Source organism: Elephantulus edwardii, unplaced genomic scaffold (assembly GCF_000299155.1).
Source record: "Elephantulus edwardii isolate Elephantulus edwardi_28Jun2011 unplaced genomic scaffold, EleEdw1.0 scaffold00135, whole genome shotgun sequence".
NCBI lineage: Eukaryota > Metazoa > Chordata > Mammalia > Macroscelidea > Macroscelididae > Elephantulus > Elephantulus edwardii.
In genome coordinates, this window is record NW_006399885.1 from 7,289,070 (window position 1) to 7,315,339 (window position 26,270).

At 38.3% G+C, this 26,270-nt stretch overlaps 1 protein-coding gene across 2 annotated transcripts in view; it reads left to right on the forward strand.

The window, feature by feature from the left end:
- Nucleotides 1-26,270, forward strand: part of ATP8A2 (ATPase, aminophospholipid transporter, class I, type 8A, member 2) — a 720,462-nt gene that overhangs the window by 145,935 nt on the left and 548,257 nt on the right. For both annotated transcript variants that reach the window (XM_006894116.1, XM_006894117.1), the window contains exon 23: nt 906-970. In XM_006894116.1, coding sequence (XP_006894178.1) covers nt 906-970 — 65 coding nt within the window. The remainder of the gene's footprint in view (nt 1-905; nt 971-26,270) is intronic.

The following is a 26,270-nucleotide window of genomic DNA, read 5'->3' on the forward strand; positions in this document are numbered from 1 at the left end:
CTAGAGAAGCTGTGGTATATTCGCACAATGGAATACCATGCTGCATTAAAAGACAAGGAACTCATGCAATATTACTCAAAATGGTTGACTCTGGAGAACATTATGCTGAGTGAAATATCCCAGTCACAAAAGGACAAATATTACATGATCCCCCTTCTTTTAAATTAATTTTTGTTTCATTTAATAGGAGCTAGTTTGAACTATGGAAGGAAAATTATTTTCTCAAGCATAGTATTCCTTTGAAGCCTATTGGGAGAATTACCTAATATTTTGGAAATACAGGAAGGACCTTGATATCTCAATAGGCACATTTATGCTGGTTTAGGCACAACATTAGATTCCATTTGTCTTCTTAAAGTGTTTGCTGTTATTTTAGATAATCCAAGGCTTATCCTAATTTATACAAGGCTAAGAAGGATAAAGACAAATCCACAAAAAATTGACAAGTACTTATTTAGCCATTAGTTATGCCGACCACCCCAAACGTTCTGTTTAAGTTTTCTGGAAGAATGCAAATCATTTTAATTCTGCTTCCCCCACCTCTCACACTTGCCCAATTCCAGTGTATAACTAACTCAGTGACTTTCAAAGTGGCCAGCTTGTAGCTATATAAAAGGAAAAAACTCCAAATAAAAGCTTATTTCCACTGAGTCACTTCTGACTCATAGTGACCCTTCATCTGGTTTTCAAGGCTGTTTGCTTTATGGGAAGAGACTGCCCATCTGCCTCCAAGAAGAATGGCTAGTGGATTTGAACCACTGACTTTTTCATTAGCAGCCCAATACATAATGCACTATGCCACCAGAGATCACATTGATGGGGTAGCTGAATTCAAGTAACCATTGAAAAGTGAGGAGTCCGTGGAAGGAATGAAGAATTCATGTTTTGTCTCTTCCCCCATTTAGGTTATTCCTGCCGATTGGTGTCTCAGAACATGGCCCTGATCCTACTGAAGGAAGAATCTTTGGATGTAAGTAGTTTTACCAAAGTTGCATTGGATCGAACTGTAATAAGCTTCTAACTGGTTGAATAGTTTTTCATATGCTTACCAATCATGTTTTTGGTTTTGCTAGAAAAACAGCTGTAAAACTACCTCTGTGAGTGCTTTTTCTCTCCCTTGATTGGATTCTGGAACAAAAGTATTAAAGGGTCTCTTTAAAGATAAAAATAATGAGGTTATAACTTTATTTCCTGATAATGCTTTAGTTTGCTCTTCCATGATTCTGCATTTAGGAAGGAGTACTCGGTTCTAGCTGATAGTGATCCTCCAGTGGGTTTCTGAGGATGTGAATATTTACAGGATGAGGCTGTCTATCTTTCTCTCATGGACCAGATGGTGGGTTTAAACTTCTAACCTTTTGGATACACACTGTCATCATATATGAGGATACTGTGGGTTGGAACAGACGGGATAATAAGGTGTAGTTTTGTAGGGATGAGTACCTCCATTGAAGGTAAATAAGGAGACTGGTAGGTTTTTGTTTCTAGTGGAAACTTTAAAATAAGAATAGTACTCACATATCAAGAGTTATTTGAATTTTATATTAACAGAGTAAGTAGGCCTTTAATTCCATAGCATCCCAGGACCACAAGTTCATAGGAAATAAAACAGCCTGATTGATTTTCCAGGTATTTTTTTAATATATATTACTCTGATTTATTTACAAAGTTTGAATACAATGTTTTTCACAAAAGATCCTTCCCATTTCCTTTACTCTACCCAACCCCTGAATTGTGCAACCCTATAATTAACATCCTACCCTGCCATCCTCACCCCTCAATTTCCACCCTCCCCCTCACCTTGGATCCTTATAATCATTTTACAATAATGGTTTTATACAGTATTTTTCCTTGTGGGACTGAGTTAATTCACTTAAGCATAATGCTCTTCAGTTCTTCCCAAGTAACTGTCCAGGTATTTTATAGACAGGTAAAGACCCTCTCATGGCTGAAGGCCAGTGATGAACCAGGAGTGAGAGCTGGTCTGAGGGTAACCAGTGGCCTGTGAGTGATCAGCCATGAAAAGATGAATGAACACATGAGATTCCACCTCCTGGGACTTTCAACAAGAGGGTGTTTACTGATAATTGCCAGCAGTCACTCTCCCAGGCAGTCGGTGCCTGTAAATGCCTGGACTGGGGGCAGATCATAGGGCTGTTTGTCATGAAGGACCTATAGCATAGAAATTTCCAAGCTTAGAAATTGATGAGGTCATGAGAGGTTTTAGTTTTGTTTTATTAATTTTAATGAACATTTACAGAGACTTTGGATTTTCATTCATTAATTACTGCATTTTTCTCCCTGCCCACCCGTCCCCCTCCCCAATTCACTCTTCTCTTTGAAAAGTAAAAGAAAAATTCTTTCATTGTTATACAATCCCTCCCCACAAGTCCACTTCACTATGCAACCTTCATTCTGGACCCCTGTCATAATAATAATACCTAATCATATCTCCCTTTTAAACAGTTTTCTCCCTCATCTGTTTCAATGCAGTATACATTATTTATCTCCTCTTTCTCAGTCTCCCCCAACTCCAGTGTTAGTCCCGTTTTACAACGGTGGCACTATGCAGTATCTGTCCCTTTGTGACTGAGATATTTCACTCAAAATAATGTCCTCCAAGGTCGCCCGTTTTGAATATTTCATGAGTTCTTTGTTTTTCACTGCAGCATAGTATTCCGTTGTGTGATATACCAGACCGTCTCTACCCATTGTTTGTTGATGGCCACTTAGGTTGTTTCCAACTCTTTGCTATATTGTGAGCAAAGCCACAATAAACATGGGTGTGCATATATCTGCTTGGATGTCAGTTATGGTCTCTTTGGAGTATATTCCCAGCAGTGGAATTGCTGGGTTAAATGATATTTCTACTTGCAACTTTTTGAGAAAGCGCCATACAGCCTTCCATAGTAGTTGCACCAGAGGTCATGAGTTTTAATGTGAAGAACAAGACATTCTCTATTCCTGCAAGTCTAAGAAGAGAACCCATGGATACTGTGTGCTAACCCTTTCTCCTCCTGGGCTCTAAATTCCCATCCCTGATGAATGCCATTCTTTGGCTTGAGCTCTTCAGTATTTATCTCAGGATTCTTTTGTACTTGTTTGTCTCAGTGTATATGAGAAGCCCAGCTCTCTCGGTCTGTCTTTTATCTCCTGTATTTTCATGCTCACATGGTCTTGTGGAGGTGAAGAATCCTCCTCTCTATACACATGTTCCCCTCCATCCAGTGTTGCAGTCTCAAAGGGACATGGCTCAAATCCACCAGCTGCTTTGCAGAAAAAGGATATATGATTAGGTATTCATGTCATGACAGGAGTCCAGAATGAAGGCTACACAGTGGAGTGGACTCGGGGGCAGGGAGGGATCTTATAACAATGAAAGAATTTTTTTTTTTTACTTTTCGAAGAGAAGAAAAAACTAGAGAGGTAGGGTGGGTAGAAGGAAAGTGTGCAACAATGAATAAATGGAAAAGGAAAGTCTGTAAACTTTCATTAAAATTAATTTTTTTTTAAAAAAGAAGGAAGATGGACAGTCTCCTCCCATGCGATTTACTTCCTTTGGAATGTCAGCTATGGGTCCAGTCCAATTTGATGGTACACAACAATAACTATGAACTTCTCAGCATTTAAAATAATATTTTACTTGCCTATCTCTTTCTAGTCTCTTAGACTGATAGCTCCTTGGGGCATATCTCTCTTATTTTAATCATACATCCCAGACCTAAGACAATGGCTTGAACATGGCAGGTTCTCAAGAAATAATTGAATGAACAAATAAACTAGCTTAGAAGAATTTTTATATCATCAGTAAGAACTTATATTTTAAGTTCATGCTCATTCTGTGATCTTAGCTCATAGCATAGCTGTATTGCACCAAAATGCAAACACAGAAAGAGAGTGGCAGTTGACTGGATGGCACATAACAGCAACAACAACATATGGCTATTAGCATTAACTATGAATCTTGCCCTAAATGAATATGATATCTTAGTCACTGTGGTAACCTGTTGTTATTTTATTAAGAGGCACAGTAGGTAGACATTATGAGTAAAATAATAAAAAAATAAAATTAAATTAAAAAAAAAGAGGCACAGTAGGTCTCAACTTACTGTCACCTCGTGTATAATAGAAGGAATCATTGGGGTTCCTGTTTCATCCTCAAAAGCCACTGTGGTGTGTGAGCCCGGGGTTGTAGCTACAATGTCTGTACATGTCAGTGAGGGTCTGTCTAGCTTTTCATTCAGATATTTGGTTTCCAGAGCAGACTTTCTGGCTTAGCACTTCCTTTTCCAGGAAGTGGTTTCTCCTGATCACATGTCCCCAGTCCATGAGATGAAGTATTGCCTTCCTTACTTCTATTTGAGCACAGTAGTGATACTTCCTTCAAGACAAATTTGTTCCTTCTCCTGGCAGTCCACGGCATATTTAGTATTCTTTTCCAAAAGATATCAGTTCTTCTTCAGTCTTCCTTATATGTTGTCTAGCTTTTGCATGGCTGTGAGGCAACTGACACACCACCATGACTTGGGTCAGGTACACTTGAATACCGCAGCAGTATGCTGAGACCACCAGAAATTAGTAAAATACAATTTAACAAGGATAAAATGTACAATGTTAGCAATTTTTTTTGAAACCATGTAATACTCAAGCCAGTTCTAATTTAGAATTTCTGCAGTTAGCTGTTGGATGATAAATGTCTGTTGTTGTTGTGTGCTGTCGAGTAAGAAAGGACCCATACAAAGCAACTATGAGATATCATCTCACCCCTAAGAATAGCAAAATTTAACAGAAAGCAAACATCAAAGCTGGCAAGGTTGCGGAGAAGCTAGAACCCTTATTCACCGTTGGCGGGAGTGTAAAATGGTGCAACCCCTGTGGAAAGCAGTATGGCGCTTTCTCAAAAAGTTGCAAATAGAAATACCATTTGACCCAGCAATTCCACTACTGGGAATATACCCCAAAGAAACCATAACCACCACCCAAGCAGATATACGCACACCCATGTTTATTGTGGCTTTGTTCACAATAGCAAAGATTTAGAAACAACCCAAGAGCCCATCAACAAGTGAATGGATAGAGAAGCTCTGGTATATTCTCATAAGGCTGCACTGAAAACCAAAGAACTCATGAAATATTGTACAAAATGGGTGATCCTGGAGGATATTATGCTGAGTGAAATATCTCAGTTACAAAAGGACAAATATTGCATAGGGTCACTGTTGTAATATGGGATTGACATCAGGGTTGAGGGGAGACTGAAAAAGAGGGTATAAATAATGTATACTGCACTGAAACAGAGGAGGGAGAGAACTGTTTAAAAGGGATATATGACTAGGTATTACTGTCATGACAGGAGTCCAGAATGAAGGCTGCACAGTAGAGTGGACTTGGAGGAAAGAGTTTTTCTTTTACTTTTCAAAGAGAAGAAAGAACTGGAGGGGAGGGGTGAGCAGGGGAGAAAAGTGCAACAGTGAATGAATGGAAATCCAAAATCTATGTAAATTTTCATTAAAATTAATAGTAATAATAAAAAGTTTTAAAAATTGAGGTACATTCACATGACGGAATACTATTAATTACTAAGGAGGAATGGTTTCGTAAAATACTATGTAACATGGGAGAGACTAGAGAGCATATGCTGAGTGAATGAACTAAATCTTGTAAGGACAGATACTGCATAAGACCATTAGTATTTAAATAGAAGAATAACTAGTAAGATGTATATAAATGTCCAAAAGGGGAAGAGGAAAGGGGGAAGGAGATGGAAAAAAGGGCAGGTTGGAAATCGCTAGGATAGCACAGTTTAGTGGGCTGATTGGGAGCAGGGTGAGGGAATGGGAAAGCTCAGTGGAGACTTAAGACAAAGGTGTAATAATGGGCATTGTTGTTGTTGTGTACCATTTGAGTTGGAACCATCTCATAGCTGACCCTCCAACTGGTTTTCAGAAGCAATTAATTACACAGGAGTAGATTGCCCATCTTTCTCCTGCAGAGCAGCTGGTGTATTCAAACCATGTGCCTTTGGGATTTCAGTACAGCTTCTTGCCAGTAGGCCACCAGGGCTTCACAGATCAGTGGTAATGAATTGTATGGGATACAGTACTTATGAATGATTGTATTAAACACAATGTAAATAAGTGATTCTATGGAACATAATGTATATGAATGAAATATAATGTAAGTGAGTTATTGTATGAAAACGAATTTTTTTTTTCTTTTTAAAAAATTTTGTGCTGGTTTACTTACAAAGTTCATATAACATTGTTTTTCGCATCAGATCTTTCCCCTTTCCTTTACCCACCCCTCCCCCTATGAAAAAGCATTTTTTAAAAGGAGAAATAAAAAAGAATGAGGGAAGGAGAGTTTTATCAAACACTGTGTATAAGTCTGGTGAGACGAGGTCCTAGATTTAATCATTGATTTTAGCCATGTTACATCTATGGCAACTTTGTGAAGAGTCTTTTGGATGTGCTAAGTGGAGGGGAACTGTACAAAACAAGCGGAGGATTTTTGTGGGTTCTCCTGAACCTTTCTACAAGTCTTAAATTAGCATGATAACCTCACTATAGCTGTGGCTCTGCTCACCCAAAGGCCTGTGTCTACTAGTGACCCCCTGAGAGAAAGACAGGCAGTCTCCTCCCATTGGGATTAAAAGCTTCTGAAACCCAAAGGAGGGTTGCTCGGAGTTGGATCTGACCTAATAGCAGTAAGTTTGAGTTTTTTTAATGTTAAGGGTAAGTTTATTACCCTTTAATAAACTTTGGCCTGTGACTCATGGAGAGTTCTGGTGGCCTAGTAGTAAGAAATAGCACTGCAGTCCCAAAGGCATTTGGTTCAACTCCATCAGGTGCTCTGTGGGAGAAGGACGGACAGTGTCCTCCCCTGTGATTTACTGTCTCTGAAAACTTGCTGGAGGGTCAACTATGTATTGTTTCTAACTCAACAGTACACAAAACAACAACTTAGCGACTCTATGCACAATAGCTTTGAACCTCACCCTATCCTGAGCCAATCTCAGACACACCTACCCTCATTACTTCAGATACTATGTAAATCCATCTCATCCAGGGTCTTTCTATTCTACACTTTCCCTCCCTCCACCCTTCCAAGCATGATGTCCTTTTCCAAAGACTGGTCCCTCTTGGCAACATGTCCAATGTATGTGAGACAGAGCTTCAAAATCCTTGCCTCCAAGGAGCACATTGGTTTCATCCTCTCAAGCATAAACCTTTTTATTCTCTTAGCAGTCTGTGGTATGTTCAGTATTCTTCTCTAGCACCACACAACTCAAAGGCATTGATTTTTTTCTGTTATTCTTAGTCATTGTCCAGCTTTCTGATGCATAGCAAATAATTGTGAAGACTGTGGCCTAGATCAGGTGTGCTATAGTCTCTAGACTGACATAATTGCTTTTCAGCAGTCTGGAGAGGTCCTTGACAGCAGATTTTGCCAGTGCAGTTCGTCTCAAGAGTATTGATTGTGAACCTGAGGAAGCTGAAATTGTCAACAACCTCATTCTTTTCTCTATTTACAATGGTGTTGCCAGTTGGCCCAGTGATGAGAATCTTTGTCTTCTTGATCTTGAGCTTCAATCCATAATTAAAGACTGCAACCCTTGACCTTCTGCAGTGAACACTTCAGGTCCTTCTCAGTTTTAGCAAGCTAAGTTGTGTTCTCTGCATAACACAGGTTGTTGATGAATCTTTCTACAATCCTGGTATCACATTCCTCCTCATCAAGTCCAGCTTTCTGAATGATCTATTTCACAAATAGTCTGAAAAGGTATGGAGATAGGATGCACGCCGAGGCACTCCTTTCCTGATTTTGAACCATGCAGTGTTCTCCTGCTCTGTTCTGAGGACTACTTCCAAGTCCAAGTATAGGTTTCACATGAGTGTAATCAAGTGTTCTGGGATTTCCATTCTTTCTAATGTTAGCAACAATTTGTTGTGATTCATGCAGTCAAATACCTTAGACCTATAATAAACCAGAGTTCTTAAAAGATAAATCCAACCAATAAAGTAATATTCTTCCATTCACATTTTCTGTTTAATTTTAGGTAGTGAATTTAGGTTTTAATTTTAGTGAGTTTGTTATTCATAGCCTTGGAGTAATTACTTGAAAAGCCAGAACTTTAACTTAATAAGTTGAATGCTATAGAATCTATCTTACTTTTGAAGACCATCAATGAGATGGGTTGATTGAGTGACTGGGGTAATGAGAGGAATATCAGAGATAGTAAAGTTGGCACAGGACAGAGCAGGTTTCAGCGCTGTTGTACATAGATAGGGTCGCTATGAGTTGCAAGTGACTCGATGGCACATGACAACAACTTTTGTCTACACCATCTAATAAAACAGGTGACAGTATTTACTTATTTCTACTGTAGCTACTTAAGTTATTTCTCTCCAATGGACTTCCCCCCCGCCCCATGTTTAGAATCCACCTTGATGGATAGAGTCTAGAGAACTCTGTCCATTGATGGTGCTCATGGTGTCTTTGCAAGCATCAAAAGCATGCAGAGAGAGACAGTCATGCATAATATGTCAGGGAGCTGATGGTTCTTGAATGATCACCACTGCTGGCTTCCTAAGTGAAGAAAAATCAGTGATTACATGGTGTATCATAAAGATACATCATGAAAAACATTTCCTGTCTGCAGCGATGGCAGCTCTTAGCTAGAGTAACAACCTGTGTTGTCTTGTAGCTGGGGCCAGACTATTGTAAGAGAAAAATGATTGCATCAGAGGATTAAATTTGTCAAAGTCCTTCATTATTGAAGTTTATTCTTTGGTCAAATTTCTCGATACAGTTGTTCCTAGGTAAGGCAACTTATGTGGACCTATGTGGCTTTTATTTGGAATGTCTTCCCAGATGTATCTAAGATAGTGGCTTTTGATGTAGTTCACTTGATTAATGGGATTATAACCATTAAGCTTTGTTCTGAGGCTAATTTAGATTTTCTGGCAATGTAGTAGTTTTAAACCTTATTTGTCACCCCTTTAAAATGATCCAATGTATTTTAACGTAGGAAAAGGTAGATACGAATAAGAAAAAATAAAATTATTCTAAATTTAATACATAAAATCTAAAATTTACATTTTATTTAATCTGTTTTAGACCAAAAAACTTGAATTCTGCTCTTGTTGTAAAACAATGAATTCTGCTCTTAACAGGAATTATCTTTAGATAAAGAAATAACTATCATTCGTAGAGAAATGTATATTTATTCCATACACATATCACCATGATTTATTTATCCCTTCACTAATTTATTTGCTAATATAAATGTGGCATCAGGATTGGAGGTAGACTCATCAACAACCTGTGTTATGCAGATGACACAACCTTGTTTGCTGAAACTGAGGAGGGCCTTAAGCACTTTCTGCAGAGGGTCAATGACTGCAGTTTTTAATATGGATTGATGCTCAACATCAAGAAAACAAAGATTCTCACCACTGGGCCAATTGGCAGCATCAAGAAAGATGGTTAAGAGATTGAGATTGTTAACAGCTTCAGTTTGCTTGGCTATACAATCAACACTCTTGGTACCAGCAGCCAGGAAATTAAAAGATGAATTGCTTTGGGAAAGTCTGCTGCCAGAGACCTCTCCAAAGTACTGTGCAACGTTGTCAGTATGAAGACTGAGGGGTGCCTGATACAGGCCATGGTCTTTGCAATTATTTGGTATGCATCAGGAAGCTGGACAACAACTAGGGGATAATAGAAGAAAAATTGATGCCTTTGAGCCATGGTGCTGGAGAAGAGTATTGAATATACCATGGACTGTTAGGAGAACAAACAAGTTTGTCCTGGAGAGGATGAAGCCAGGCTGCTCTTTGGAGGCAAGGATTCTGAAGCTTCACCCGACATACTTTGGACATGTTGCAAGACAGGACATCATGCTTGGGAGGGTGGAGGGACAGTGCAGAAGAGGAAGACCTTCAATGAGATGGATTGAGTCAGTGACTGGGGTAATAGAGGTGTATGTGTCGGAGACATTAAGATTGGCACAGGCTAGAGCAGGGTTTAAGGCTGTTGTACAGAGGGTCACTATGAGTCGCAGGTGACTCGATGGAACATAACAAAAACAATAGATGAAAATAACTCATTACAATTTAGTATACATAATATAAATATTTTGTTTCTTCAGGGTTGTTTGTTGAGTTGAAAATTTATGAATTAGAGTTATTTTAAATATGCTCTGAATTTAAAAAGCATCATAGGGGAGAAAAGGAAGTTTTTCTGATAGTTGCATAGTTTATAACTTCTGGAATTGATGCATATTCAGTCTGTTTAACTCTTCTGGTTTTTTTTTTCTATTTGGCATGCTGTCAGTGCTAAGTGAACCCAGAAATATAATACCTGCCCCTGATTTTTGTGTTTGAATGACTATCTCCCTTTATAAATTTTTCAATCTGAGCGCAGTCTGAAATGTATGACTTATGAATATATTGAAGTAGAACAATTTACTGGTAAATAAAACCAAAGCTCACCCTGTAAGTAGGAACATGATTATATTATCCCATGGAAAGTAACTCTCTACTCTGCTTTTGGTAGTTCTGACTTACTAAGTTACCACAGTCTCATCTATCCATCTGAATGGTCTAGTTCTTCTACTTAAATTCAAATTATAAACCTGATGGAAAATGTTTTGCCCTAACTGAGCTTATTAATTTGTCCTGAGCATAATAGTGTGTCTAGATAGCTTAGATTTTTCAACCTTTTCTTAGATCTTAAATGTAAAACTAGTGTGGAACAAAATGGGGACCATTATATTTTTTAAATAAATTTAAAAAAGCAACAACCACACACTACATTTTCCAGAAAGGATTGATAAAAAGTGGGAAATCTTATACTGTAGCAAGTGAGTTTTAGAAGTAGAGACATATAATTTGCTAGTCTAGAAGATTGATGGAAGATTGAATCAGTGAATTCTAAGGTTTTTAGCATCGAATATGTAATACACTGTTATCAGGAGAGGTTTCTAGTTTTATTGTGGGATTTTTAAAGAATGATACTAGTTTATTTACAAAATTCAAATCCGTTGTTTTTCACCCCAGTTCCTTCCCATTTCCCTAACCCTCCCTACCCATCAAGTTGTGTGACCCCATGATTAATTCCGCCATACACACATCTTCTCCTCTCTGCTTCCACCCGCCCCCTGGATCCTCACACTCATTCTACAGTAATGATTTTACACAGTATTTATCCTTATGGGACTGAATTAGTTCACTCAGCATAATGTTCTTCAGTCTCTCCTTAGTAAGCTAATATAAATTATTGTTCCTGTGTGGTTCATAGTATTCCATTGTGTGACTGTACCACACCTTCTCAATCCATTTGATTGTGGTTGGACATCTCAGCTGTTTCCATGTTCTTGCAATGGTGAGTAACACTGCTATAAACACTGGTGTACAAGTCCGCATTGGTGCCTCAGTTCTCATTTTCTTGGGGTATATTCCAAGCAGTGGAATAGCTGGGTCATACGGAATTTCTATGTTCAGCTTTTAGGAAGTGCCAAACTGCCTTCCATGTGGGTTTTTTTTTAAGTGAAGGAGGGAATGAATAATTGCGTTGAGGAGAATTGACACAGAAATGCTGTTCGCTCACACAAGGGAATATTATGCAACACTGTAGAAATAATGAGGGAGCTCTGGTGGGGCATCCATAATGAGCTATCTGCATAAGCTTCACATCTCTGGTGGTTTGAATTCACCAGCAGGTCCATAGAAGAAAAATGGAAACTTCCTTCTTGTTGTAAATGACAGCCTTACAGACCCAAAGAAGGGTGGTTATGATCAGAACCAATTTGACATTCATGAGAATGAGGATAAAAAATAATAAAGAAGTCATGTAACACAGCACAGCATGGATGAATCTAGTGGAGATTATGCTGAGTGACATAAATCAGCCACAGGACTATTGTGTTATAAAACTATTATTATAAAAAGCTAAAGAAAGGTTTACACACAGAGATGGGAGAATAGATTTAAAAATAATTCATAAAGAAATTGAATGACAGTTATGGCAATGTACAATAAGAGGCTCGATAGACATTGTAATTAATGATTTACATTAATAATCTGTATTCATGTAATGAAAAATAAATTAATATTAAAAAATGAACTGGGGGAAAGAGGGGGTAAAAATGTGCAACAATGAATGAATGAAAATCCAATATTTCTGTTAACTTTGTTAAATTGTTTAGTCACAAGTAAAATAAGTAATAAATTTTAATAAATGGAAAAAGTTTCTTTTTAAAAGGAAATTATATATGAAAGATTGAGTGAAAAACCAGTAGTTGTAAATATTTACTCAAGTAAAACAATTTTATAACAAAATAAAATAGAGGATTTTCCTCTGGGAAAATAAAAAGCACGTGCTAGAGAGTGCTTAGAGTAATGAAATAGAGAAATGCATATGTAGTTTGTTGTTGTTATGTATTGTCAAGTCAGAACCAACTCAGAGTTGGTCCACTGGGCTTTCAGAGGCAGTAAATTGCACAGATTGCTCATCTTTCTCATTCCGAGCAGCTGGTGGATTCAATCCATAAGCCTTTTGGTGGGCAGTTCACTAAATTAACAGGCATTTGAAGAAATTTTACATTCACACAATGGAATACTATGCATTGCTCAGGAGAACCAACTTAAAAATATATTATGTAACTTGAGAGAGACTGGAGAGTGTTATGCTGAGTGAACTAACTCAGTCTCATAAGGACAAATACTGCAGATGACCATTATTGTAAAAATAGGAGTAGAACTAATAAAACACATATGAGGACCCAAGGGGGTAAAGGGTAGGAACAGAGGTGTGAAGATGGGTGGGGGTGAAATTGCAGGGTTGCACAATTTGGTAGATGGAAATGAGAAAAATCCATCAAGGACCTGACAAAACAGAGTAAAGACGGGCATAGTCCAATGATGATTAATTTTCTAGAACATAAAACATATGAATGATGTTATGAAACACAGTGTGAATCAAGATTAATGTGAAACACAAGCAAACCAATATAAATTAAAATTTTTTAAAAAAGAAATAAAATACTGTATTTCATTGGCTAAATCTACTGCACAAAACCTTTTTAAAGTGTTAAAAGAAAGTGTCACTTTGAAGGCTAAGGTTTACCTGACCCAAGCCAGGATCTTTTCAGTCACTTCATGTTCATGTGGAAGCCCTGGTGACCTAGTGGCAAGGAGTTGTGCTGCCACCTCACAGGCAGGCAGTTTGAATAAACTCTCTGCTCTGTAGGAGAAAGACATCCTCCTTCTATGTGATTTATAGTCCTGAAGCCTCTTTGGAGGTCAGCTATGAGTTAGTGCTAGCTCAACGGCACATAACAACAGCAACAATTGTATGCAAAGAATAAGGAAGAGAAAAGAAGAAATGTCTGGCAAAGCATATGCAGTATGCTAGAAGAGCTAGCAAATCTCTGTTAGAAGCAGTATAGTCATTGTGCTTCTTAGAAGCAAGGACAGTGAGACTTCTTTTCATTTACTTTGGATATGTTATCAGGAGGATCCAGTCCCTGGAGAAGACCAGCCTGCCTGGCAAAGCACAAGGCAAAGGAGAGAAAGACCCTCGAGGAGATGGGATGATGCAGTAGCTGCCTCAGTGGGCTCAAACAAAGCATCAGTCTCCAAGATGGGGCTGAACCGGGCAGTGTTTTGTCGTAATAGTCACTATAAACGACTTGACAGCACCTAACAACAAAGATAAGTGATAATTGCCTAGAAAAATATGTAAATTTCAGGAATAAACTGGAAAGGGGTGTTGTCATTGTTGTTATGTGCCACTGATTCAGAACCAACTCATAGCTGACCCTGCAGTGGATTTCAGAGGTTGTAAATTGCATGGGAGATAGATTGCCCATAGTTCTCCCTCAGAGTTGATGGATTTGAACTGCCTACCTTTGGGTTGCACACCCTCAGGCCTGGTTTTTATTTGTCTTTGAAATGAACATTCTCCTAAGTGGTACAGCACTATTCTGTCCTTTTTCTGTATTGAGGTAACTTTGGATTTTATAATACCTAATCGTGTGCCATAATGCAATAATGGCTACACATGGTTGACAGTGTTTGGTAGAGCTCACTGACTAAGACAGGCTTGGAAGCAGGAGTGGCATCCACTTCCTCAACATGCCTGTGGAAACTCTATAAACTTAGAAGGCCAGTAGTTCTTTTGTTTATAGGGTTGGTACTAGATGGCACTTAACAACAACATATAATTCCAAAGCCCTTGTCTCCACTTGGGAGTTGGATGAAGCGGCTGGATTCTGTAAAATGGTGCTCTTATTTTGGTTGAGGATCTGTGTAGATTGTGTGTTTGTTTTTATTTAAGCCTCTTGTTTAGAGTCAACAAGACCTCCTGGAGGGCCCTTATATTTAAATTTTGGGCCTGAGGGTTTATATTTTAATCCCTTTTTATTTTGGAGGTATATTCTTCTAAGTCATACAGCACTCTGGGCAGTTTGGTATGATGAGGTAATCTGGGTTTGCTGTGACACTGAATCTTGTGCCATTTGGGTCTTAAATGCCATCATGGAACAATTGTGCCATAGGTGTGCCAAACACCATAATGGCTACCCATCGTGGGCAGTGTTCAGTGGAGCTCCCAGATTGATAAAAGATTGATTCGTGTTTGGGAGCAGGAGTGGCATCCACTTCCTAAACCACATGCCTCTGGAAACTCTATGAACCTGGATTATATCGCTTGTATTTAAAATTTGGTTGAGCCCAAGGGTCTAGTGTTAACTTCTTTTGGAGGAACATTCTTCTAAGTTGTGCAGCACTCCTCTGTCAATTTGCTGCACTGAAGTAATCTGGGTTTGCTGTGATGCTGAAACTTGTGCCTTTGGAGGTCAAATGCCATAATGGCTGTTCATGGTAGACAGTGTTTGGCAGCGCTCCCAGTTTAAGACAGATTTGGAAGCAGGAGTGGCATTCACTTCCTAAACAAGCTGCCTCTGAAAACTCTATGAACTTGGAGAAATGATGATAGTTATAGAAGGGCTTCAGGCCTTTTGTTCATGGAGTTGCTAAGAGCCGTGCTGACTAGATGGCAATAAACAACAATAACCTTTGGGTTGAGCAAGGGAACACTTGTTGTTGTTGTTGTTAATTGTCGTGGAATCATAGGTGACTCATAGGGAATCTATGAACAAAAGACCCGAACTCTAAGGGAACACTACTTGGTTTAAAATTAAGAAGGGGGTGTGTCAGGGCTATATCCTTCCTCCGTATTTATTCAGTCATTATGCTGAGCTAATTATTGGAGAAGATGAACTCTATTAAAAAGAATGTGAGATCAGTATTAGAGAAAGACTCATCAATAACCTTTATTTGCAGATGACACTGCCTTGTTTTTTGAAAGTGAGGAGGATCAAACACTGCAGCTGTTCATATGGATTGCATTTCAATGTCAAGAAAATAAAAATTCTCACCACTGTACCAATAGGTGACTTCATGATGGGTAGAGAAAAGATTGAAACTGTCAAGTACTTCATCTTACTTGGATCTACAGTTTATACACTTGGTACCAGCAGTCAGGAGACCAGAAGACATATTTTACTGAGAAACTCGGCAGCCATGAACTTCTCCAAATTACTGAGTGATGTTAATTTGAGGACTAAGGTATGCTTGATTCAGACCATGGTATTTTCAATTACTTGCTATGCTGCTGAGAACTGGACAATGAATAAGTATGACAGAAGAATTGATGCCTTCTGACTGTGGTTGTGGAGCAGAGTACTGCATATCGAATGGACTGCCAAAAGCACAATTAGATATGTCTTGGAGAAAGTGCAGCCAGAGTGCTCCTTGGAGGCTCCTGACTACTGGTACCAAGAATATTGATTACAGACCCAACTAAGATGAAAATGTTGCGTTTCAGTCTTTCCTCCATCTATCATGATATTGCCTGTTGGTCTGGTGGTGAGGATTTTTGTTTTCTTGATGTTGAGTTGTAACCCATACGGAAGGCTGTAGACTTCGATCTTCTGTAGCAAGTGCTTCAAGTTCTTCTTGCTTTCAGCAAGCAAGGTGGTATCATCTGCATAACACAGGTTGTTGATGATTCTTCCTCCAATCTTGATGCCACATTCTTCATCATAAAGTCCAGCTTCTTGAATGATTTGCTCAGCATACAAATTGAACAGGTATGGAGAAAAGATAACCTGTTCAATCTATATGGACCAATAGACAGTGTCATGATGAATGAAGAGGAGATTGAAGCTGTCAACAGTTTCATCTTGCTTGGATCCATAATTAACACCGTTGGTACAAGCGGTCAGGAAATAAGGAGATGCATTGAGATGGGAAAAATCTGCAGTTAGGGACCTTTCCAAATTATTGAGGAGTAGTGATGTCAGTCTGAGGACTAAGGTGTGTCTGATTCAGGCCATAGTCTTTCCAATTTCTAGCTATGCATCTGAGACCTAGACAATGAATAAGGATGATGGAAAAAGAATTGGTGCCTTTGAGCTGTTGTGTTGGAGAAGAGCACAGAACATTCCATGGACGGCCAAGAAAATGAACAGATATGTTTTGGAGAGGGTGCAGCCAGAGTGCTCTTTTGGACATACTGCAAAGAGGTGCTTTTCCTTAAAGAAGGTCATGATGTTGGGAAAGGTGGAGGGTCAGCGAAGGAGAGGAAGACCCTACCAGGTGGATTGACATGGTGACTGCTGCAGTGGGCTTTTGTGTGTCAGGAAGTATGAGGATGGCACAGGGTAGGACTAGGTTCAGATCATTTGATCATTGGATAACTATGAGTCGTACTCAATTTGATGACACCTAACAACAACAACAAAACATGGAGAAAGGATACAACCCTCTTTCCTTTTCTATATAGAGGGGTTTTTTTTAAAATAAAATTTTCATTTTATGCTGGTTTACTTACCAAGTTCGTATATGTTGTTTTTCACACCAAATCTTTCTCCTGTCCTTTACCCACCTTGCCCTCCACCCACCAATTTGTGCGACTCTATGATTAACACCCTGCACCTCACCCATCCTCACTCCTCTGCTCTCCCCTCCCCACCTTGGATCCTCATAACACGTTCTACAATAATTTACGGAATTTATCCTTACAGGAATGAGTTCGTTCACTTAGTATAATGCTCTCCAGTCCCTCCCAAGTTCAGTAGTAATTTATAAAATCATTGCTCCTGCATGCTGCATAGTATTCTATCATGTGAATGTACTGTAATTTCTCAGTCCATTCCATTGTGGTTGGACATTTCAGCTGTTCCATGTTCTTGGATGGTGAAAAATGCTGCTATGAATATTGGTGTACAAGTCTCTGTTTATGCCTCAGTTCTCATTTTCTCAGGGTATATTCCAAGCAGTGGAATAGCTGGGTCATATGGAATTTCTATGTTCAGCTTTTTAAAGAAATGCCAAATTACCTTCCAGAGTTTTTGTACCATTTTACAATCCCACCGCATTGTTCAATACATTCAATATTTATTACTTGCTTCCCTGCTAAACTTTGCCAGTGCTACTGGTGCAGAATGGTAACTATTTATTTGCATCTTTATGTGATTGTGAGCATTTCTTCATGTGTCCGTTGACCATCCTAATGTCTTCCTCTATAAAAACTCTTTCTATGTCTTTTGCCCATTTTGTAATTGGACTATCAATCTTTAGAAGGTTCCATACATCAATTTTATCCTCTTCAGATTGTGCATTTATGGCTGTATTTTGCAGTCTTTTTGTACTATAGACTAGGCCTTCTATGCTTTATCCCAGTTTGTCTTTTTTAAATTTTATTAATTTTAATGAATCGTTACAGAGATTTTGGATTTCCATTCATTCATTGTTGCATTTTTTACCCTGCCTACCCTCCTCCCCAGTTCACTCTTCTCTTTGAAAAGTAAAAGAGAAATTCCTTCACTGGTATACAATCCGCTGGACCCGCACCCTGCACCCCCCGCCCAGTACACTCCACTGTGCAACCTTCATTCTGGACTCTTGTCATAATTATAATACCCACTCATTTATTGCTTTTAAACTGTTCCCTCCCTCACCTATTTCAATGCAGTATACATAATTTATCCAATTTTTCCTCAGTTTCACTCTGACCCTGATTTCAGTCCTGTTCTACAACAGTGGTACTATGCAGTATTTGTCCTTTTGTGACTGAGATATTTCACTCAGCACAATGTCCTCCAGGGTCACCCATTTTGAATACTATTTCATGAGTTCCTAGTTTTTCAATGCAGCATAGTATTCCATTGTGTGAATATACCAGAGCTTTTCTATCCATTCGTTTGTTGATGGGCACTTAGGCTGTTTCCAACTCAGGATATGAAGAGACATTTCACCAAAGAAGACATTCAGATGGCCAACAAATACATGAAGAAATGTTCAAAATCCCTAGCTCTAAGAGAGATGCAAATCAAAACAACTAGTAAGAATGGCAAAATTTAACAGAGCAGCAAATAACAAATGCTGGCGAGGTTGTGGAGAAACTGGAACCCTTATTCACTGTTGATGGGGGTGCAACAACTATGGAAGGCTGTATGGTGCTTTCTCAAAAAGTTGCAAATAGAAATACCCTTTGACCCAGCAATTCCTCTACTGGGAATATACCCTAAAGAAACCATAACCACCATCCAGGCAGATATATACACACACCAATGATTCCTGCAGCTTTGTTCACAATACCAGTTTGTCTTTTATGAAGTTGCACACCTTTCTTGATACCATGCAGTGTTCTCTTGCTCCGTTTGGACAACAGCCTCTTGGTCTAAGTAATGGTTTCATATAAGCATAGTTAAGTATTCTGGAATTCCAATTCTTGTCAATGTTAGCCATAGTTTGTTATGATTCACAGGGTCAAATGCCTTTAGTCATGTATAGTCAGTAAAACATGTAGATATTCTGGTATTCTCTACTTTCAGCCAAGATCCATCTCACATGAGCAATGGTATTTCTGGTTCTACAGTCTAATTTTTTCAAGCATTCAAAATCAAATAGTAACATTTTATTAGAAAATATTTTAGAAAATAGAGGAAAAAGTGAAGAACTTTTCAGTGTTATATGATGCCTTTCTATTTAAACCAACAGGGGAAGGATAACAAAAAGTATAAAACAATCTCAGCTATGAAATGAGAGGTAAATTTCCAAACAAAAAACTTACAAACCAAATCCAGCAATTAAATAAGGAACAGACCATTTGATTAAGTTAGGCTCAATTCCAGGAATGCAAGTGATAATTTACCTTGAAAAACATCTGTTATGCTTCATTTTGTTAAAAAAATTAAAATTTAAGTAATCATCTCATTAGATTCTGAAAAAAAGGCAAATGACCAAATATTTGATAAATTTATATTTAATTTTAGGAATGTAACTCTAAGTTTAATTGAAAAAAAAGATATTATTGTAACTCACCTTATTCAGGTGGCATAGAGGTAAGAAGCTGTACTGTAATCCTAAAGGAAAGTGGTTCAAATCCACCAACAGTAGCTCTGTGGGAGAAGTATAGGCAGTCTCTTCCCAATGCAATTAATTGCTTTTGAAAACCCACCAGAGGGTCAGCTATGAGTCAGTTCCAACTTGATGGGATTCAATATCAGCACCTCACCAGGAAGCTCTGATGCTCTAGAGATCATCACTGCTAACGTAAGGTAGAGCGCCTCTGGAAGTTCGGAGATACCAGCTGTTCTGTGGGCGGAAGATGAACAATCTCCTCCTATCCCATTTACAGCCTCCTGAAAACCCAATGTATAGTCAGCTGTGAGTTGGTCCCAACTCAATGGCAATGAGTTTTCATTAAGAAATTAAAGGGAGAAAAGGTGTAAATAACTACAAGGAAAAAAACACCCCAACTAAATAGCAACAACTTAGCACTCATCTACTACTGAGAATGGCACAGGATAGGACATGGTTCAGGTCTGTTGTTCTTAGGGTTGCTATGAGTCATACTTGACTCAAGGGCACCTAACAACAACAGCAATTTTTTAAAAATGTAAAGAAAATTTGTATTTCATACTGGTTTACTTACAAAGTTAGTATTAATTATTCTTCACACTAGATCATTCGCATTTCCTTTACCCACTCCTCCCTCTACCCATCAAATTGTGTGACTCTATGATTAACACTCCTCTCACCCTTCTACTCCCCTCCCTCTTTGGATTTTCATACACGTTCTGCAATAATGATCTTATGCAGTCTTTGTCCGTATGGGACTGAGTTAGTTTACTTAGCATAATGCTCTTTAGTCCTTCCCAAGCTAGGTAGTGATTTACAAAAGCATTGCTCCTGAGTGCTGTGTAGTATTCCATCATGTGAAGGTGCCATAATCTCTCAAATGATTCAATTGTGGTTGGACATCTGGGCTGTTTCCATGTTCTTGCAATGGTAAATAATGCTACTATGAACATGGTGTACAAATCTCCATTTATGTCTCAGTTCTCATTTTCTTGGGGTATATTCCAAGCCATGGAGTAGCTGGGTCAGATGAAATTTCTATGGTCAACTTTTTGAGGAAATGCCATACTGACTTCCAGAGACGTACCGTTTTACAATACCACCAACAATGTAAATGAGTTTCTATCTCGCTACATTTTCTCCAACACTTATAACTTGTTGTCCTGTTAAACTTTGCCACAGATACTGGAGTGAGATGGTATCTCATTGTGGTTTTGAATTGCATCTCTCTTACTGCCAGTGATTTTGGGCATTTCTTCATGTGTTTGTTTGCCATCAACTATCTTCCTCTGTGAAAAGTCTTTCCATGTCTTTTGCCCATTTTGTAATTGTGTTATCAGTCTTTCTCTCTTCCTGCCTTCTGAATTTTATTCTTTGGTAAATGATACCCCTTTGACCTTTTATGGTTGGTTAATCTTAGCAGATCTACTGTGCATAGGATTTTCAGAGGCCTGTTATATTTTGGAACTGTATAGCCAATCGTTTTTCCTATTTGTCTTAATTTGAATTCTCAGCTTTAGAACAATGTCTGGCAGAAAAACATTTTACCAAAAGGAGCAGATAAAAACCACTTATCCTTACAGAAATAACCAATACATTCAGTGTCCGCCCTGCCCCTCCCCTGCACACAGTTTGTCTTGTCCCTTCCCTTTCCTGCTACATCAGCATCCCTGTCTACCCTGTCCAGCACCTCCCTTTCCCAGCGACTCCTTGATATGATTGTTTAGGGCACGTAGAAAAAGACATCATGCTTGGAAGAGTGGAGGGACAGACAGGAGAGGAAGACCCTCAATGAGATAGATTGATACAGTACTGGGGCAGTGGGGGTTGGTGTGTCGGAGTCAGTGAGACTGGCTTAAGACAGGGCAAGGTTCAGAGCTGTTGTACATAGGGTTGCTAGGAGTTGCTCAGTGTCACTCAGGCAACTCAATGGCACACAACAACAACAATAATCTTAGCAGTGAATAACTGCTCTTGGTGTTATTGTTCACTTAAAGTCTTGTCTTATTGCTTGGCTGAAAATTGAGCCAAGGGGTGAGTTTTATTCTAGATTTTAAGGGTGATTCAGGGCCATGGTCTTAAGGATTTATCCTGGCCATTTATAAAATGCTTTTTGAGTTTTTGTCCACATTTATCCTGACTCTGTCTAGAATCTTGTACTTTAAACTGTTTTAGTGTGGTCAGCAGTATAGAATTTTGACATTTTAATTAAAGGTGAGATAAGCATATTATCTATTGGAAGTCCTTTTTAACTTTATACTAAACTGCTAACTATAGGATAGCCAGATAAGGAAAGAACAGTAAAAGTTACAAAGATTAAAACAGGAGAAAGACAGCAGTAATTGATAGTGTGGGAATATGACTGTCTACATCATAGAGGAGGAGGAAAGAAACAGATGACTCAATATAATTAAGATTTAACAGAAAGGGCTAGATTTTATAACTGAAACCAAAACATTACAGATAATTGAAACCTCATTCATTTTTCTTTATCTGGCTTTGTTGCCTGAGAGAATTTGTTTGGTTTTTTTTTTTTTTTAATTCATTCATTGTTGCACATTTTCTTCTGTCTCCTTCTCCTCTTCACCAGTCGACTTTGTAATGCACCTCTTGTCATAGATTGTTGTCATACATATAACACCGAATCATACATTCTTTTCAAACCATTATTCCCCTCCTCTGTTCCAATACAGTGGCCATTATCTATGCACTCTTTCCTTATTCTTTTCCCAACACCCCTTGTCAAACCTATTTCAGAATAGTGATACTATGCAGTATTTGTCCCTTTGTGACTGAGATATTTCACTCAGCGTCATGTCCATGTTGCATACTGTTTTATGAGTTCACTGTTATTCAGTGCTGCATAATATTCCATTGTGTCAATTTACCACAGTTTTTTTATCCATTCGTTTGTTGATGGACACTTCAGTTGCTTTTCTCTCTTTGCTATTGTAACGCAGCAATAAACATGGGTGGGCATACATCTGTTTGAGTTGCAGTGCTGGTTTCTTTAGTGTATATTCCCAGTGGTGGAATCGCTAGGTCAAATGTTGTACCATTTTACATTCCCACCAGCGGTGAAGAAGAGTTCCAATCTCACCAACCTCACCAATATTTGTTGTTTGAGAATTTTTGGTGTTTTGTCTTCTTCATGAATGTTTTTATACCTTTTCATATGTGTGCATGCATTCACAAACTACATATAAACTTGTTTTGACTTAATAAATTTTGATGTAGTTGATAGAAGAGTTTATATCTTTTCTAAGTTTAAGAAGCTCTGGTGGCTCAGTGGTTAAGTGTTCAGTGTCTAACCACAAGGTCAATGGCTGGAGTCCACAAGACCCAGTCCTTCTGTACAGGTACAAAATGCCTAGTAAACAACACTTTGGAACACCTCTGCTCTGTTCTGCAGATTTGCTATGACTTGGAATCAACTCCAGTGTTTTGTTGTGATTTCTTTGTTTTTATAGTTTGCTTATTTCACTCATCTAAAAAAAGAAATTCACATTGATATAACTAGCTTTAGATAGATTTTAATTCTAGAATTTAGTTAATTTCTATGCTGTTCCTAAAACAGGTTGACAGGCATGTGGACTTTTTCTTTAATAACCATTTTAAAAGAGAAACACTCACAAGAGCTCTCTTCTTAGGTTTATCCATGAGAATCTTTCATGTCAACTAAAAAAAAAAACACACCTCATTGCCATCAAGTCAGAACCAATGCATGGCTGACCCTCCAGTGGATTTTCCGCTGTGAATGGCATGCGAGGAGATTGACCATCTTTCTTCTGTAGAGTGGATGGTGTAGTTGAACCAGTAGAGGCACAGCCTTTGGGTAAGCAGCACAGATTCTTTTGGACTACATGCCCACTAACAGTGCTGCTGGAAACTCTATGAACGTTTAGAAATGACAGTAGTTACAGAATGACAATAGTTACTGAAAGACTTCAGATCCTTTGTTCATAGGGTGGCTCAGAGTCATGCATGACTCAATGGCAGGCAGCAATAACAATAACAACAACAACAACACACTTACAGAGGTCACTTGAAATATCTCTTTAGTGCTCCTAGGTGTTGTCTGACTTCTCTCCAAAATGATTCTACCACTTTCACTTTCTGCAGGAGTGAGTCTTTGTTTCCGTTGCTCTGTATTCCTAATAGCACTCATATGAAAACAAACAAGAGAAACCCTGCTGCCGTGGAGTTGACATAAATTCATAGCAACCCTTAGGTTTCTGAGCCTGACAGAAGGGACTCCTCATCTTTCTAGCACCAAGTAACTAGTGGGTTTGAACCACTGACCTTTCAATTAGTAGTCTGATATGCTTTGCCCTGTGGCACCAGGACTCTTTAGATTAGACCATAGAGATTCAAGTTGTTGTGGCCAACGGGCACATGTGGCTCCTATTTAGCATGATAACTACCCTCTGAATGTCTGGCAGCTGCTGCCAGGGTCTCCAGCCAGGCACTGGGTTAGAGGTTCCTGTGTGTGTCATTTAAGCTATAACTAAGAGGTTAAATATGCGATTTGAAAGGACTTTGTAGAATAAAATTGAAGTCTGGTATGTCTTAAAAAGGAAATTATGGCAGACATATAAATAGCCTACTGTACAGCTTAATCACAGTTTTTATACTAGACAAGGCTCAATTGATGTCTCCGTAAGGATGTAGTCGGGTAGCACTGATAATCTTACTGCCTTTGAATGGAAGTAACACACCTATAATACCAAATTGAATGTGAAAAGGGTTTTGTTTTCTAGCAGTTAATTCTTTTGACTATAATTATATGGATAGTTACTATTTAATGACCATGTGTAATTTCTTTATCATTTGTCTGATTGACTCAAATATTTCCCCCTTACTATTCATATGGTTTTTACAGAAGTTAAATATTAGATTTGAGTTTTAGAGGTTGAATCTTTTTTTATCTCAATTTACTTAAATTTTGAAATTTGCCCTTGCAGTGAACCCAAGAGTCATGACCAGCATTCACTCTTTCAATGCCTTTCATTAAAAGTCAACAGGATAGTTTTATGGTTAGGATATGAGTTGAAGACTTTTGACAAGCTAAAACTTAAAACTGGTTTGAGAAAAAGACAATCCACAAAAACTGGTTTTATAAGTTGGGTAAACTGAAAATATACCATTATTGACTTGGCTGTCACTTGATAATATCTAAACTTTGCTGTTTAATCTGCAGTGCAGATTTGGAAAAATTAAGTGACTTGGGAGAGAATATTTTAAAGACCACTGTCATGCGTTCATTCTCCACTCTGCACATCCCATCCCATTTTAGTGTTTTTATTATTATTATTATTACCAAGAAGTAAAAATTTTTAAAAAACAAGAATTTTTTTTGGTCTGTAATTTATTTATTACTTCTGATTTTGTCCTCTTCTTTCATAAGAGTTTCTCAAAAATTTCCGTGACATAGCTTACCTGCAGAGAATACAAATAAAGTTGATATCTCTAGATACAACTAGCCAAGAAATCTCAGTGATCTAAATAGAGATAGTGGGAGGAAAAAAGTCGTTTATTTCAGCACGATGTATAAAGAGACAGGTAAAAAAAGTGAGACTCAGGAGAAGATCAACTCTGAAACCCCTAAAAAGCTACATTATTAATGAAGATTTGAGGGTGCTCATAAATCTGTTGCTATTATTCTTTTATTTTATTTTATTAATTTTAACGAACATTTACAGAGATTTTGGATTTCCATTCATTCATTGTTGCATTTTTCTCCCTGCCCACCCCTCTCCCTTAGTTTGCTCTTCTCTTTGAAAATGAAAGAAAAAATATCCTTCATTGGTATACCATCCTCCCCACACACACACATCCCCCCAAGTATACTCCACTATGCAACCTTTATTCTGGACTCTTGTTATAACCATAATACCCAATCATATATCGCTTTTAAACTGTTCTCTCCCACATCTGTTTCAATGCAGTATACATGATTTATCCAATTTTTCTCAGTCTTACCCCAACCCTGATGTCAGTCCCATTCTACAACAGTGACACTAGGCAGTATTTGTTCTTTAGTGGCTGAGATATTTCACTCTGTTGCTATTCTTCTTAATACCTATACTAAAATAAATGGATGGTGTCAGACCTAGGGAGCCCTGCTAGTTTAGTAGGTTAGCTATTGGGTTGCTAACTGAAAAGATTGGCAGTTTGAATCCACCAGCTACTCTGGGAGAAACATGGACAGTCTCCTCCCATGCCACTACCTGCCTCTGAAAACACACTGGCATGTCAGTTATGGATCAGTTCTGACTTGATGGTATACAACAACAACACTTACATTAGATATACGTAAAGAAAATAGGGAATTTTTCACTGTTTTGTCAACTTGAATAAATTGATAATGTCCCTGTAACTAAGATAAATTATTCTTATTAGTTAGTTTATTGGATCCAGTGTTTTCTATTACAGGTTTAGACCATATAGGAATAGATTATTGGTTTGTAAATTGAGTGCAAGTTCCCAACATATAATCTCGTTGCATTCATGAACTCAAAGCAAATAATCTCAAATGCCCTTCAGTCTCTTCCAATTCACAGTGACCCTTCATCAGATTTCCGAGGCTGCAGATCTTGAGAGGGAGAGTCCACTCATTCTTCTTCCATGGACTAGCTGCTGGACTCTACTGATCTTTTGACTAGCAGCATGACCTGTCACATGCTGAAGTGATGTTAGATAGCTTAGTACCTATCCTAGATCTGTCATGAAATACAGTGTGGTGAGTGACAGGATAATATCCATATGCACACAAGGAAGTCCAGTGAATAACATTATCATTCAAATATATGCACTGACAACTAGAGCCAAAGA